The 15,581-nt window shown below is 41.9% G+C and overlaps 1 protein-coding gene across 1 annotated transcript; it reads left to right on the top strand.

Moving 5' to 3' along the window:
• Positions 1-2,316: 2,316 nt before the first annotated feature.
• LOC115139591 (xaa-Arg dipeptidase) lies at positions 2,317-13,917 on the top strand. The gene is made up of 7 exons (XM_029677149.2): positions 2,317-2,800; positions 6,784-6,932; positions 7,493-7,635; positions 7,836-7,990; positions 10,811-10,946; positions 11,103-11,210; positions 13,311-13,917. Exons 1-7 carry the CDS (start codon positions 2,387-2,389, stop codon positions 13,499-13,501), a joined length of 1,296 nt encoding a protein of 431 aa, XP_029533009.1. The 5' UTR covers positions 2,317-2,386; the 3' UTR covers positions 13,502-13,917.
• Positions 13,918-15,581: the final 1,664 nt, after the last annotated feature.

Below are 15,581 nucleotides of genomic sequence, written 5' to 3'. Positions count from 1 at the left end.
GGCTAAACAAGCTAGCAGTTAGCAGGCCGAGTTAGCAAGCAAGGAGATAGCAAGGGCTAGAGAGTTAGCCTTTGGGGGACGTCGCGATGGGGTGAGTCTGTTTATTCCTCTTCATGCGGTGACATCGATAGACCGGTCGTGGGTCCGGGTATTGTAGCCCAGGAGTATGCTACGGTGGTAGCACAGGGGCTCTGGCCGGGCTAGCTTCAAGCTAAGTGGGTGGAAACGCTAGCCAGGAGTAATCATCCGGGGTTGCGGTTTAGCTAGATAGCTAGTTGTGAAGATCCAGCTGAAAAATGTTCCGTTTGCGGTGGGAATCCGGGGATAAAAAAATAAATAGGTCCGTTATGCTCTGGTTAGAGTCGCGTTGTTCGAACTGGCGAGAGCTTTCCGAGCTAAAGGTTAGCTGATGACCGGTTAGCTGAAGACCGCTAGCATAGCTGGTAGTTAGCTGGCTATCTTCAGTTGAGGGGTTCCGAGATCCGAAGTAAATATAAATACTTTAGGAAAAATAGCTACATTGGGTGAGGCGGGTTGCAGGCGGGTTGCAGGAGAGTATTTAGAAGCTGAGGTTTAGCAAAATGTTTTAAAAGATATGCGATGAAAAATATGTAAAAACAAAAAGAAAAAAAACGATATATACAAGGGACATGACACGACAGGACGTCTTACTGCTACGTCAGATCACTCTGTCATGCTGATTGAGTTTGAATAACAGACTGGAAGCTTCAAAAGGAGGGTGGTGCTTGGAATCATTGTTCTTCCTCTGTCAACCATGGTTACCTGCAAGGAAACACGTGCCATCATCATTGCTTTGCACAAAAAGGGCTTCACAGGCAAGGATATTGCTGCCAGTAAGATTGCACCTAAATCAACCATTTATCAGATCATCAAGAACTTCAAGGAGAGGGGTTAAATTGTTGTGAAGAAAGCTTCAGGGCGCCCAAGAAAGTCCAACAAGCGCCAGGACCGTCTCCTAAAGTTGATTCAGCTGCGGGATCAGGGCACCACCAGTACAGAGCTTGCTCAGGAATGGCAACAGGCAGGCGTGAGTGCATCTGCACGCACAGTGAGGCAAAGACTTTTGGAGGATGGCCTGGTGTCAAGAAGGGCAGCAAAGATGCCACTTCTCTCCAGGAAAAACATCAGGGACATTCTGATATTCTGCAAAAGGTACAGGGATTAGACTGCTGAGGACTGGGTAAAGTCATTTTCTCTGATGAATCCCCTTTCCGATTGTTTGGGGCATCCGGAAAAAAGCTTGTCCGGAGAAGAAAAGGTGTGCTCTACCATCAGTCCTGTGTCATGCCAACAGTAAAGCATCCTGAGACCATTCATGTGTGGGGTTGCTTCTCAGCCAAGGGAGTGGGCTCACTCACAATTTTGCCTAAGAACACAGCCATGAATAAAGAACGGTACCAACGCATCATCCGAGAGCAACTTCTCCCAACCATCCAGGAAAAGTTTGGTGATGAACAATGCATTTTCCAGCATGATGGAGCACCTTGCCATAAGGCAAAGTGATAACTAAATGGCTCGGGGAACAAATCATTGATATTTTGGGTCCATGGCCAGGAAACCCCCCAGACCTTAATCCCATTGAGATCTTGTGGTCAATCCTCAAGAGGCAGGTGGACAAACAAAACCCCACAAATTCTGACAAACTCCAAGCATTGATTATGCAAGAATGGGCTGCCATCAATCAGGATGTGGCCCAGAAGTTAATTGACAGCATGCCAAGGAGGATTGCAGAGGCCTTGAAAAAGAAGGGTCAATGCTGCAAATATTGACTCTTTGCATCAACTTCATGTAATTGTCAATAAAAGCCTTTGACACTTATGAAATGCTTGTAATTATACTTCAGTATTCCATAGTAACATCTGACAAAAATATCTAAAGTCACTGAAGCAGCAAACTCTGTGAAAATTAATATTTGTGGCATTCTCAAAACTTTTGGCCACAACTATAGAGCTATTCTTCATGTAGGATAATATATATATATTTTTTTTTTTTTGGGGGGGGGGCAGATATATGATAGCAAAAGGTGTAGACTAGCAGGAAATTAACTTTAAAATTGCCACATTTTCTCCCAGCCTCATGGCAAAATGTGAACAAAAGCATGAGATGCGCTATAAAATAGCAACAAAAAACTCTGCCCCATGGCAAAAACTGTATAATTGCAGAAAATGTGCTTTAAAACGGCAGCATTTTCACTTAGCCTCATTACAAAATGTATAGAATAGCATTATAAAACAGCACATTGTTTTCAATGCACCATGGCAAAATGTGTTGAAATGCAGTCGTCACTCCAGTCAATCTGAGCAAATGAAGATTCCCTACTGTCTGCAGTCCAGTGTTTAGTGCTGACTCAGTCGACTCGTTATAAATGGCTCAGCACGCTACAGATACGCTCCTGGAGCTAAAACAAAAAGTTGGTAGTTGTATCGACGAAGCCAAGGACAGGCTTCATCGTCTTAGTAAAGACATATGGAGTTGCCCAGAACTCGCATATGAAGAAAGAAAGTCCCACGACAGGTTAGTTACATTTTTCTCAGAGGAGAAGGGATGGACTGTGGACAGTCATTTTAAGCTCGAGACAGCATTCCGTGCCATATGGGGACCTGTCGGTGGCAAGGAGAACAATAATGTCATAAATGTTGGTTTCTTGAGTGAATACGACGCACTGCCAGGCATTGGACATGCATGTGGCCATAACCTCATTGCGGAAATAGGAGCTGCTGCAGCGATCGGATTAAAAGCTTTGGTAGAACACACACCCGATTTCCCCGTCCCTGTACAGGTAAAATGTTTGAAGATATATTTTACGTGCATGCTCACAGTTTCATGAAAATGATGATTCAAAAGCGTTAACAAGAATGAGAAAGTATGCCTACTGTTGTGCTTCATGGTTTGTCAACTCTTGCACAATTTAGCAGTCCATATTGGAAACAGGTTCTGTGTGTCTCACCGACATAACAGGTTGTGCGAGCCGGCCACAAGGCACGCCCAAGTGCAAAGCACGCTCTCCACTTACCTCCAGTGTTCATTTTAGTGTTTAGTATTTTATTAGGATCCTCATTAGCTACAGCAGCGATATTTCCGGGGAGCACACAAAACAGAAAGCATGACATAATACATAACATTAATAGGCCTACAGCAAAAGGACAGAATAAGAAGAATACACACTTTAGTACATTTATGCCTTAGCATTCCATTCATCATGTTCTCATAACGGAAAAACTGCAGCCATTCCATTTCCCCATATATTGCGATCCTTTGCTTTACTGTTACAGGTCCTGATATCCTAATCTCACAGCACCAGTTGTTCTGTTTAACACCACAGTGAATCTCTCACATCAGGAACCATCTGTGTCCTTTTTCCATAATCACGTGACTCTTAGACACTACTGAATGCAAGTGCAACGCCAGAAAATATGAATGCAATAATCACGTGGAGTTTCACTGAAGTCGTTAACTCCTGCTCAGTTCCCCTGTCGTGAACAGAGGCACATATCATATCGAGTTGCACCTACATTTCACCCCTGCTATGTTCTCACGACGTGAACGCAGCAACCATGAATCGTATCGGGTTGCATGACCTCGTGAATAAAGCAAAAGTGAAAACACCTCACTCCCGCCAGAGTTACACAAGCACAAACTCTTCATAGAAATGTTGCATCAGCCTACAGCTAAACATTACCGATCTGACATGCTGTATGGGGCTCCCGAGTGGCGCAGCAGTCTACGGCACTACAGACCTTGGTTCGAATCCAAGCTGAATCCTATCCGGCCTGATTGGGCAACTCACAATTGGCCCAGAGTCGTCCGGGTTAGGCCGTCATTGTAAATAAGAATGTGTTCTTAACTGGCTTGCCCAGTTAAATTGAAAAAATATGTGATGGAAATGTGGTGATTTTTCAGTCTGATCAACTGTAGGCTACTGATTACAACCACAGCTGCATATGCTTACAGGCCTTGTCCTCCCTGGCAAGGATGAAGACATTGTAATGTTGTGTATTTATAGTCAATTTATTTGTGTTCGGATAAAATTGTTTTATCCTAACGCAAACACAAATACATCAATTCATTTTCTGAAAATGTGAATGTGATCTGGCTGGCTGGCTAGGCTACCTTGACCTTTTCAATCCACAATTATTAGCCTACCTGAATGTAAAAAAAACAACACAACAGTGATGGCATAGACTGTGAGTTGCTTTTTTAATTGCAGTTGCATAGGCCTACACGATGTAAACCTGCATAATGCAAGCTCAGCCCTGTGAGTTCTATTGTCCGGTTGTTCTCTGCGTAAAGGAACCCCCCCCCCCCCCCTTAGTCTAGTTTTGAAATATAATTCATATAAACAAGTTCAATGTTGCTGCAGTTTTACAGGGTTTTCATCCTCCCTAGGGTCAGGAGTTTTTTAAACCATGTGCTCTGATTAGAAAAACTCTGGTCCTATCATAGCCCACACAAAACCTTTTATACCCGATAGGGTCTGGATGTATACCAGATCAGGAAAAACTCTGGTCTTATCATAGCCCTCACAAAACCTTTTATACCCGATAGGGTCTGGATGTATACCAGATCAGGAAAAACTCTGGTCTTATCATAGCCCACACAAAACCTTTTATACCCGATAGGGTCTGGATGTATACCAGATCAGGAAAAACTCTGGTCTTATCATAGCCCACACAAAACCTTTTATACCCGATAGGGTCTGGATGTATACCAGATCAGGAAAAACTCTGGTCCTATCATAGCCCACACAAAACCTTTTATACCCGATAGGGTCTGGATGTATACCAGATCAGGAAAAACTCTGGTCTTATCATAGCCCACACAAAACCTTTTATACCTGATAGGGTCTGGATGTATACCAGATCAGGAAAAACTCTGGTCCTATCATAGCCCACACAAAACCTTTTATACCCGATAGGGTCTGGATGTATACCAGATCAGGAAAAACTCTGGGCCACGTTTTTTTTTTGCCCCACCACCCTGGGACCTGTGGTGCCACCTCTGCCTGAGGGTGCATGTTATCCTCCTGGGAGTCTGCTGTTAGTCATTTAACATATTTATTGTAATGAAACGGTACTGAGTGTGTTATATAATGTACACTCAGTGGCCAGTTTATTAGCTACTCAAACGTTCACGAAAATGGTTTGTTCCGACAGACATTGAGTCAAGTGGCCGTGACTTGCTAAAGCAGGCAGACAGACAGACATCGAGCCATTCAGTTACTGTTTGGTTGAACATTAGAATGGGCACAACAAGTGACCAAAGCGACTTTGAGCATGGTATGATCGTCTGTGCCAGGCGCGCCAGCTCCAGGATCTCAGAAACTGGCGGGCTTCCTGGGTTTGTCAAGCACAACTGTGTCTAGGGTTTACAGAGAATGGTGCGTCAAACACAAAATATCCAGTCCTGGGGGTCAAAAACAGCTCTTTGATGAGAGAGGTCGAAGGAGGATGGGACGAATCGTGCAAGCTAACAGGTGCGCCATAAGCAGCATGAGTTCATGGCCCCATCCAGCCTGGTGTCAACGGTACAGGCTGGTGGTGGTGGGTGTAATGGTGTCTTACAGTTCATATAAGGAAATCAGTCAATTGAAATAAATTCATTATCTATGAATTTCACATGACCGGGCAGGGCATAGCCATGGGTGGGTCTGGGAGGGTATAGGCCCACCCACTGGGGAGCCAGGCCCAGCCAATCAGAATAAGCTCTTCCCTACAAAATGGCTTTATTACAGACAAATACTCCTCAGTTTCATCAGCTGTCCGTGTGGCTGGTCTTAGACGATCCCGCTGGTGAAGAAGCCGGATGTGGAGGTCCTGGGCTGGTGTGGTTACGCGTGGTTTGCGGCTGTGTAATGATCATGCTGTTTAATCAGCATCTTTATATGCCACACATGTCATGTGGGAGGATTATCTTGGCTAAATGCTCACTAACAGGGATGTAAACAAATGTGTGCACAAAATTGGAGAAGTAAGCTCTTTGTGCATATGGAACATTTCTGGGATCTTTTGACACTTCACATGTTGCATTTATATTTGTGTTCAGTATAGATGGGTGTATCTAATAAACTGGCCACTGGGTGTATATTAAAGTGAGTCAAAATAGGCTGCCATGATGTTTATTATTATGTACTAACCATGCTGTCACTGGTGTAGTGGAGGGTATATGCAGTTATACGCTGTATACCCACTTATTTTTCAGTGGGCGTTGTGTAAACTCACTTCTTAATCTCACACTGATACGCATCAATGTAGTGTAGTGGAGGTATATGCTGTATCAATTAATAGGGCTGATAGAATAGATTGGAATGTTTAGCTTAAAATGTTGATAAACTATTATTTATTCACATTTTAGGCGCAACAATGTACACAGATATGGAAATATCCGTTAGAAAGAGGAGGGATTTGAAGATACAACAACTATCATGGGTTGCAAATATGAGTAGGATAATGCCTTTGGCTGCTTGACAATGAAAGAACGTGGAAAGAAAACCAATAGAACAGGAGAATGCATATGAGGAAGTCTTTATAAAAAATAATTGCCTATAAATATAGCTGGCTATTATCTCCACATGCAAATAAAAGCCTCACGCTGGGAAAGAAAATCATCTCTGCATTGTTGCCACCTCACTGAAACCCCCAACTCTAGGGTAACCTCCCTTACACATCCAATAACCTGAAGCATCATTCTTGAGTGCATTGTCAAATAGGATTTGCATGAACCTAATGCTCTGGACACATTGACCAGCCAACTCTTCCTCCACAGGTGACAGTGTTGGGAACCCCAGCAGAAGAGGATGGAGGGGGTAAAATCGACCTGATAAGGGAGAGAGCGTTTGATGGCATGGACGTGGTATTCATGGCTCATCCCTCACAGGAGGATGCTTCCTGGCTGCCAGATGTGGCTGAACACGAGTAAGGTTATTTCAAGGGCTCACACACAACAGTCTAATTGTATTTTTATGGCACCCGATGGCACCACATTCCTTCTATAGCGCACTACTAAAAGGGTACATTTGGGAAACGTACGCAATCTTTCATATTCGCACTTGTCATAGTTAATGGCTGCTAGAACGGAAAACATATTAGGTAGAGATCCATGTTGTAGAGTGCAATCCATTGTTGGCAGAGAACCCCTTGTAAAATATGCATGAACTCTGTACTGGGGCCCCTGGCTGCATTGCAGTGCTATTTCAGGCTGCAGTCAGACCAGTTGCAACATGTGAAATACCGCTGATGAATCTCAGAATAAACCAGACCAACGACTCTGAGGCCTAGGTCTGGTTTATTGTTTCATTACCAGTGAAAGGCATAAGTTGATACACACTCAAAAATGTTGTAAGTGGTACTGACTAATAGAATAGTAAACTTGTGTAAAAAAATATATATATATTCAGATAGTCACACACTCTAAATATGCTCCCAATATTTTATGGGTAAAGACCAACGTTTTGGCACAATTTTTCTATTTCCAGTGTCATAGTGAGATACCATGGCAAGGCATCTCATGCTGCAGCCTATCCCTGGGAAGGGGTCAACGCGCTGGACGCTGCTGTCCTTGCCTACAATAACCTTTCAGTGCTCAGACAGCAACTCAAGCCAGACTGGAGAATCCACGGTGAGGGACAGCTCAGTTAACATAAACACGTACTCTATGTTCCTCCTGATCTTGTCCTCAAGAGTAATATTTATTTCCACAATAACAACTTCAGAGCCATTTTAAACTCTACGCAGAAGGAATGGGAGGCCTGCAAACTCTATGCAGCAAACATTTACCAAATATAGTTCTACATTGCTTCCTTGTGTGGTCCTGTGCAGGTATCATCAAGCATGGAGGGGTGAAACCCAACATCATCCCTGCCTACACAGAGCTGGAGTACTATCTCCGAACTCCCTTACGTAAAGACTTGCCCACCATCAAGGCCAAGGCTGAGATGTGTTTTAGAGCCGCTGCCATGGCAACTGGCTGTGAAGTAAGCACAATGACAAAATCACCACAAAGAAGAAAAATAATAATTTAAGAGAAATATGTGAATAACTTATCTTTTTGCGTGTCACACAAATTATTGTTATATTTAACAAACAAATTTCCTCAACATAATTTTCCAGAGTAGGAAAATTAATTCAATTCTGAATTTAGTTATGAATTAGTCTATAATTAAAATTTAATTCTTGAATTTGAATTACATTCTAATTGGCCTCACTCCACAGGAAGCAGCATTTTTTTATTGAATTTGATTGAAAGGAAGTAGAATTTAATTCATTGAAATTAAAATGGATAATTTATTGCATACATCATTACGCACATGTTTATTTTGACATCATGTATGGTTACCAATACTATGTTTAACATGTTCTTGAAACATTTCATATTTAAAACTCATCCTAAAGTCTATTTAAATAATTACAGTCCGATGGGAAAATTCTAAGAACATTTTGTAGGTTGTCTGTAATAATTCATAATTCACTTACATGTTATAAAATATTATGGGGAAAAATAATTTCCCAGAATGCGTTAGATCAAACACTCTAGAATTGAAGGGAGCAACCTAACACATCATGGCAAAAACACAAACATTATATTCTTTGCAGTAATAAGTGGCAGATGCTTTTGGCAAAATGTTTGAGACTCATGTTTCATGTCTCCATTGATTTCTTTGAATTGGTTTGAATTAAATTCTACTTCCTTCAATTCAAATTCAATATGCTAAGCAAGTGATGCATCATTTTCCTAGTCTTTTAACTGGTATAGGCTTTTTGAATGATATCCACAAACACAAATATAATTGTGCCTTCAGAAAGTATTTATATTCCTTAACCTATTCCACATTTTGTTGTGTTAAAGCCTGAATTCAAAATTGGTTAAATATTTTTGTTTTCTCACCCATCTACAGACAATACCCCATAATCACAAAGTGAAAACATGTTTTTAGAAATTCTATCAAATTTATTGAAAATAGAAATACAGAAATATATAATTTACAGAAGTATTCACACCCCTGAGTCAATACTTTGTTGTAGATGCACCTTTGGCGGCGATTACAGCTGTGAGTCTTTTTAGGTAAGTAAGAGCTTTGCACACCTGGGTTGTACAATATTTGTCCATTATTCTTTTTTTTTTTATCAAGCTATGTCAAGTTATTTTGAATATCATTGCTAAACAGCCATTTTCAAGTCTTGATTTTCAAGCCGATTTATGTTAACTGTAACTAGGTCACTTAGGAACATTCTATATCGTCTTTGTAAGCAACTCCAGTGTAGATTTCTTTTAGGTTATTGTCCTGAAAGATGAATTTGTCTCCCAGTCTCTGTTGGAAAGCAGACTGAACCAGGTTTTCCTCTAGGATTTTGCCTGTATTCAGTTCCTTTTTATCCCAAAAAACTCCCTAGCCCTTGCCGATGACAAACATACCCATAACATGATGCAGCCACGACCACGCTTGAAAATATGAAGAGTGGTACTCAGTGATGTGTTGTGTTGGATTTGCCCCCATCATACCGCTTTCTATTCATTTCGTTGCCACATTTTTTGCAGTATTACTTAAGTGCCTTGTTGCAAACAGGATGCATGTTTTGGAATATTTTTATTCTGTAGAGCAGGTGTACCCAATCTTCTTTGATGTGAGATCTACTTTTTCATTTGTCAGTCTGATGAGATCTACCAGTCTCTAAATCTAAACCAACCAACAACATGTATGAAACGCAACACACCACTGAGCATGGACCTGCTGCTATTTGATACCCAAATATAATGTGGACCAATAACATGTTTTCCACAAATAAGTGCAACTAATTTAATTTCCTACCTTAGTGTTACTTTTGGCATTGCGTGGATACTAGTAGTTTTTCATTGTCAAGGCTGTAGCAACTTGTTGCAAGTCTCATGCAGGCCACAAAGTGGTCATCAGTTGTAGTAGATCTGTACTTAATGTGAGAAAATGCAGACTCACAGAGGTAGGTTGATCCAAAAGGGGCTGTTAAGTTGAGAGCACATCTTCTTATGTTGGGATACTTCTCTAGCAGTAGCTCCCAGAACTCTTCCTTCATCTCAGTGGTTGCCCTGGAGTTCAGCTGAATGTCATTTTGAAGGATGAGAATTTCAGTTTCTGCTATAGTTGTGTCCAACTGAATATGTGATCCCATTTTGGAGGCAATGACTTCCACATTTATGTCTGTGCCAAATGGAAAGCACATATAAGTGGCAATAGGCTCAAGTGATGCAAAGTCAGTGAAACGACTGTCAAACTCAGATAAGATGCTCTGGACTTATTGAACACGGAATGAGACCATGCAACTCATTATGTTAAGCACATTTTTACTCCTGAATTTATTTAAGCTGGCCATAACAAAGAGTTTGAGTACTTATTGACACAAGATTATTAAGTTACATTTTTTTAAAAATTAATTTCAAAATTTCTCTACAAACCAAATTCCACTTTGACATTATGGGGTATTGTGTGTAGACCAGAGGCACAATCTCAATCAAATACATTTAAAAATGCAGGCTGTAACACAACAAAATGTAGAAAATATTAAGTAATTGTGAATACTTTCCGAAGGCACTGTATATCAATGACTGCGTTTTTCACGAATTTGCTAATATAATCATCAAGCCCATTCAAAAGATTAGGGGACATGATACGGCAGTAAAGAGGCAGTTACTTTTACAGGATATTCAAATTCTGATTCCTGTTGGGTGTGGCCAATGAGTTGAATATAATTAAATTCAGAAATTTCAAATGGACCCTAACCCTGATCCAAAGCGATTCACCAAAAATATATATTTTTTAAAGGTTGAACTGGAGTTCGCAAGGAATGCCTTTCACAATGTCCTGCGGAATCCCACCCTGCATGGGTTGTATGAGGTAAACGGCAAGGCTTTGGGGATGGAATTCACTACAGATGAAGATGTCCTCAAAAACACCTCTGGTAAGACAGCAACTCAATGGTGCATCCCTCACTGTGCTTTCCACAGGCCGTATTGTGGTCATTGGAAGAACTAGGAGGCAATGTTCTTTTTATGCAATGAAACTGTAATGCTGTAATGTAGAATGAAAGACCTTTGATTGTTTGTAATCTCCACAGGCTCCACAGACTTTGGCAATGTGTCTTTTATTGTTCCCGGAATCCACCCTTACTTTTACATTGGCTCAGATGCTCTAAACCACACAGAGGAATACACCGTAGCTGCTGGTATGTCTTTGTCATACACCTGAAATCAATTAGAAACACAGTAGACAGGGTGCATTCGGAAAGTATTCAGACCCCTTGACTTTTTCCACATTTTGTTATGTTACAGCCTTGTTCTAAAATTGAATAAATTGTTTTTTCCCCTCAATAATCTATACACAATACCCCATAATGAAAAAGCCAAAACAGGTTTTCTGAAATTGTAGCAAATGTATTAAAAATAAAACACTGAAATATAACATTTACATAAGTATTCAGACTCTTTACTCAGTACTTTGTTGAAGCACCTTTGGCAGCGATTACAGCCTTGAGTCTTCTTGGGTATGACACTACAAGCTTGGCAGACCTGTATTTGGAGAGTTTCTTCCATTCTTCTCTGCAAATTCTCTCAAGCTCTGTCCGGGTGGATTGGGGCCACTCAAGGACATTCAGAGACTTGTCCCGAAACGCAGGAGTGGCTGTCTTGGCTGTGCGCCAAACTTCTTTCATTTAAGAATGATGGAGGCCACTGTGTTCTTGGGGACCTTCAATGTTGCCATTCCCCAGATCTGTGCCGCGACACAATCCTGTCTCAGAGCTCTACGGACAATTCCTTTGACCTCATGTCTTGGTTTTTGCTCTGACATGCACTGTCAACTGTGGGACCTTATATAGACAGGTGTGCCTTTTCAAATCATGTCCAATCAATGGAATTTACCACAGGTGGACTCCAATCAAGTTGTAGAAACATCTTAAGGATGATCAATGGAAACAGGATGCACCTGAGCTAAATTTCGAGTCTGATGTCAAAGTGTCTGAATACTTATGTAATTAAGTTTAAAAAATATATATATATATAAATCTGCAAACATTTCTAAAAAAACTGTTTTTGCTTTGTCATTATGGGGTATTGTGTGTAGATTGATGAGGGAAACAAATCATTGAATCAATTTTAGAGTCTGTAACGTATCAAAATGTGGAAAAGGGGAAGGGGTCTGAATACTTTCTGAATGAGCTGTAGTCTACTCCATTAGATGGAGAAAAAAAATAATTTTATCTCAGTTCAGTTCAGTAAGTCTTTATTGTCCCAGAAGGGCAAATATGAGTGCAGCATAAAAATTTAAAATATGTATGAAATACAAACAGGTTTGCCTACCCCTGTTTTACAGTAGCTGTCCAGTGAAAATATAGGTACAGTACCAGTCAAAAGTTTGGACACCAATGGTTTTTCTTTATTTGTACTTTCTTCTACATTTTAGAATAATAGTGAAAAAAGAAAACTATGAAATTACACATGGAATCATGTAGTAACCAAAAAAGTGTGTAACACTCTTGATGCCAAGAGTGTGCAAAGAGTGTCTGTTACTTGAATTTGTGAAGCATTTATTTGGGCTGCAATTTCTGAGGCTTGTAACTCTAATGAATGTATCCTCTGCAGCAAAGATAACTCTGGGTCTTCTTTTCCTGTGGCGGTCCTCATGAGAGCCGTTCATCGTAGTGCTTGATGGTTTTTGCGACTGCACTTGAAGAAACTTTCAAAGTTCTTTAAATTTTCCAGATTGACTGACCTTCATGCCTTGAAGTAATGATCAATTGTCATTTCTCTTTGCTTTTTTAAGCTGATCTTGCCATAAAATGGACTTGGTATTTTACCAAATAGGGCTATATTCTATATATACCCCCCACCCCCCACCTTGTCACAACACAACTGATTGGCTCAAATGCATTAAGAAGGAAAGAAATTCCACAAATGAACTTTTAACAAGCACACCTGTTATTTGAAATGCATTCCAGGTGGCTACCTCATGAAGCTGGTTGAGAGAATGCCAAAAGTGTGTAAAGCTGTCATCAATGCAAAGGGTGGCTACTTTGAAGGATCTCAAATATAAAATATATTTTGATTTGTTTAACACTTTTATGGTTACTACATGATTCCATGTGTTATTTCATAGTTTTGATGTCTTCACTATTATCCTACAATGTAGAAAATAGTACACATAAAGAAAAACCCTGCAATGAGTAGGTGTGTCCAAACTTTTGACTGGTACTGTATATTATGTAATATAGTATTCAACCATTTTTCACATAGGCTTACTTGTGTGTGTCTCTGAATACATCGTCTAGGTGATGATAAAGCTCAGTTCTACACCCTGCGGGCGGCCAAGGCCCTGGCCATGACAGCACTGGATGTGCTGCTGTGCCCAGAGCTGCTGCAGAGAGCCAGAGAGGAGTTAAAGGAGGCTAACCTAAAGGAGGAGCGGGCCCTGAGAGGGGCCTCAGAGGCCAAACATTGTGGAGGGGCAGCCCAGCACTGAACCACATACTGTATACTAACAGTAGGCTCTGGCAGATATGCTACCATGTCATCTCCTGCCCACCTGATTCAACCAATCAACTTCATGATCTCATTGAAATGAATTACCTAACTTAGTGCGGGGCTAGAACAAAACCCTGTGATCTGTAGCTCTCTATTGACGAACGTTTGTGTTCACTGATCTTTCTGGTCAAAGGTAACCATAATAGAGTGAAATACTACTGATCCGCTGGTCAGTTTTGATATTCCAACAGCTGATGATGGGCTATTGATAGGAGGAAAATCGTAATCAACTTGATTTTCAGCCATGGGGCCCTAAAAACACTATTTGGTGCTTCTACCAAAGATATGAGTCTCTGTTATGTGTGAGCACTTGAATTGTTATTATCATTACATTATAAAAACACCCTCATTACATTTTGTAAAGCCTTTTTTTTGTAGGATATACCTTTCCAGGTTTTGGTTGAAATTAGGCTTAACTCCAAACAGATGTCATATCAATGTGGCATTGGATAAGCCTAAATGCATTGGAAAAGCAGGTTTAATTTCAAATACTTTGCTCGCCTGATCACTGGGCTCAAAGAACCAATCACACAATGTCTGTTGGAGACAGACAGGTCTCCTTATAAGGCGCCACTCGCCCGCCCACTGGTCATTCTCGCCTCTCTTCCTTGCGGAAGAGACTATGCTCACTATGCTCACTAAAGTCTTCCTACTGAACTGTTCTCAAGCGAACAGTAAGGTTAACACTGCAAAACTTGGGGCCTCAGCTCCTGTCGATGGCGTTGAGTACTGATCAAAAGGAAAGTTTTGCTTTGAGTATACAGCTAGCTATCGAGACTTAGTTAGCCCACACCGCAAGGCTCGCTGGAAAGTTAGTTAAACACACCAGCATTACTACCTGCAAAGGTAACATTGCTAGCTCCTGTCTCTTGTCTAGCTAGCTCGAAAGCTAGCTAAAAACACTACAACGGGCTAGCTCTCGCCGGAAGACTTAGCTAAGCTGGGTAACATGCTAAGTCAGTACTCGCTTTCCCGTGCACCCTGTGCACGGTATGGACTTTCCCAAGACCGCCCTCAAGTGAAGGCTGTGAAGAGCAGTCCTTTTGTGGGCCCTATCACCCTCACAGCCTGCAGGTGAGGAGGCTACCACGCAACCTCAACCCACATGGGTGGAGGTAGCAGAGAGTTACCCAGAGGACCTCAAACCACTGTTTGATGAGCTTGCAGCGGGGGAAGGGGACCTTGTCATTGACAAGTTTGATGACGAGGAAATGACTGGCATCTTTCCAGAGGAAGAAGAGGGGGAAGAGGAAGCCCCAGGCTTGAGGCCCTCTTCCTTCCTCAGTGGAGCTAGGATACCCAATGACAGATTCGGACTTATCGATGTCTGCAGACGGACAGTGGTCAGACTCAAGATCGTGGAGGAGGACAAGGGCTCTGACAAGCCGCCGGTGGTCGAGCCGTCACTGGCTAACCAACTCAACCCCAGTGCCTTGTCAATGACCAGCACTGCTCTCCCTGAAGCGTTTCACCGCCTCCATATTCCATAAGGTCTACATATCTGCGGCATGTTCTGTATGTGAATTGAACGTAATGTCCCTACTGTTGGCTTACCAGGCCAATTTGTTGCTAGGCAATATCTTAGGCAAAGGCACAGTCATCCAGTACCTATGGGACGAGATCTGTCATTGCAGATCTCAACCTCCGGGCCTCCAGAGTCGTCATACAAGGTTGTGGGCGCGCCATGAGCCTTGCGGTGGTGGAGCCTTGTGGCTCAACATGTCCAGCCTCTCGGACAAGGAAAAGGCAGATTTCCTCCATAGTCCTATCACACCGAAGGAACTGATACACAAAATCTTTGTAAGGTAGGCGAAGCCTTTAACTTCTGCTTGTCCCCAAGATCTGGGTAACCCGCTCTCCCCTTCCATGAGCCAAGGCCTTGCGGTAGGGAGAGGGCAACACGCTGGCACCAGGATTGTGTGCAACGCAAAACCCTCAGCAACGCACCAGGCTGCGAACCCTTAGTTCGACTCTCCTAACAGAGGCCGGCGGGGAAGCGTTCCTTCGCTCCTGCCTCA

The sequence above is a fragment of the Oncorhynchus nerka genome, linkage group LG13 (assembly GCF_034236695.1).
Source record: "Oncorhynchus nerka isolate Pitt River linkage group LG13, Oner_Uvic_2.0, whole genome shotgun sequence".
NCBI classification, from domain to species: Eukaryota; Metazoa; Chordata; class Actinopteri; order Salmoniformes; family Salmonidae; genus Oncorhynchus; species Oncorhynchus nerka.
The sequence above is the reverse complement of the archived record's forward strand: the minus strand, read 5'-3'. Positions and strand labels throughout refer to the sequence as shown.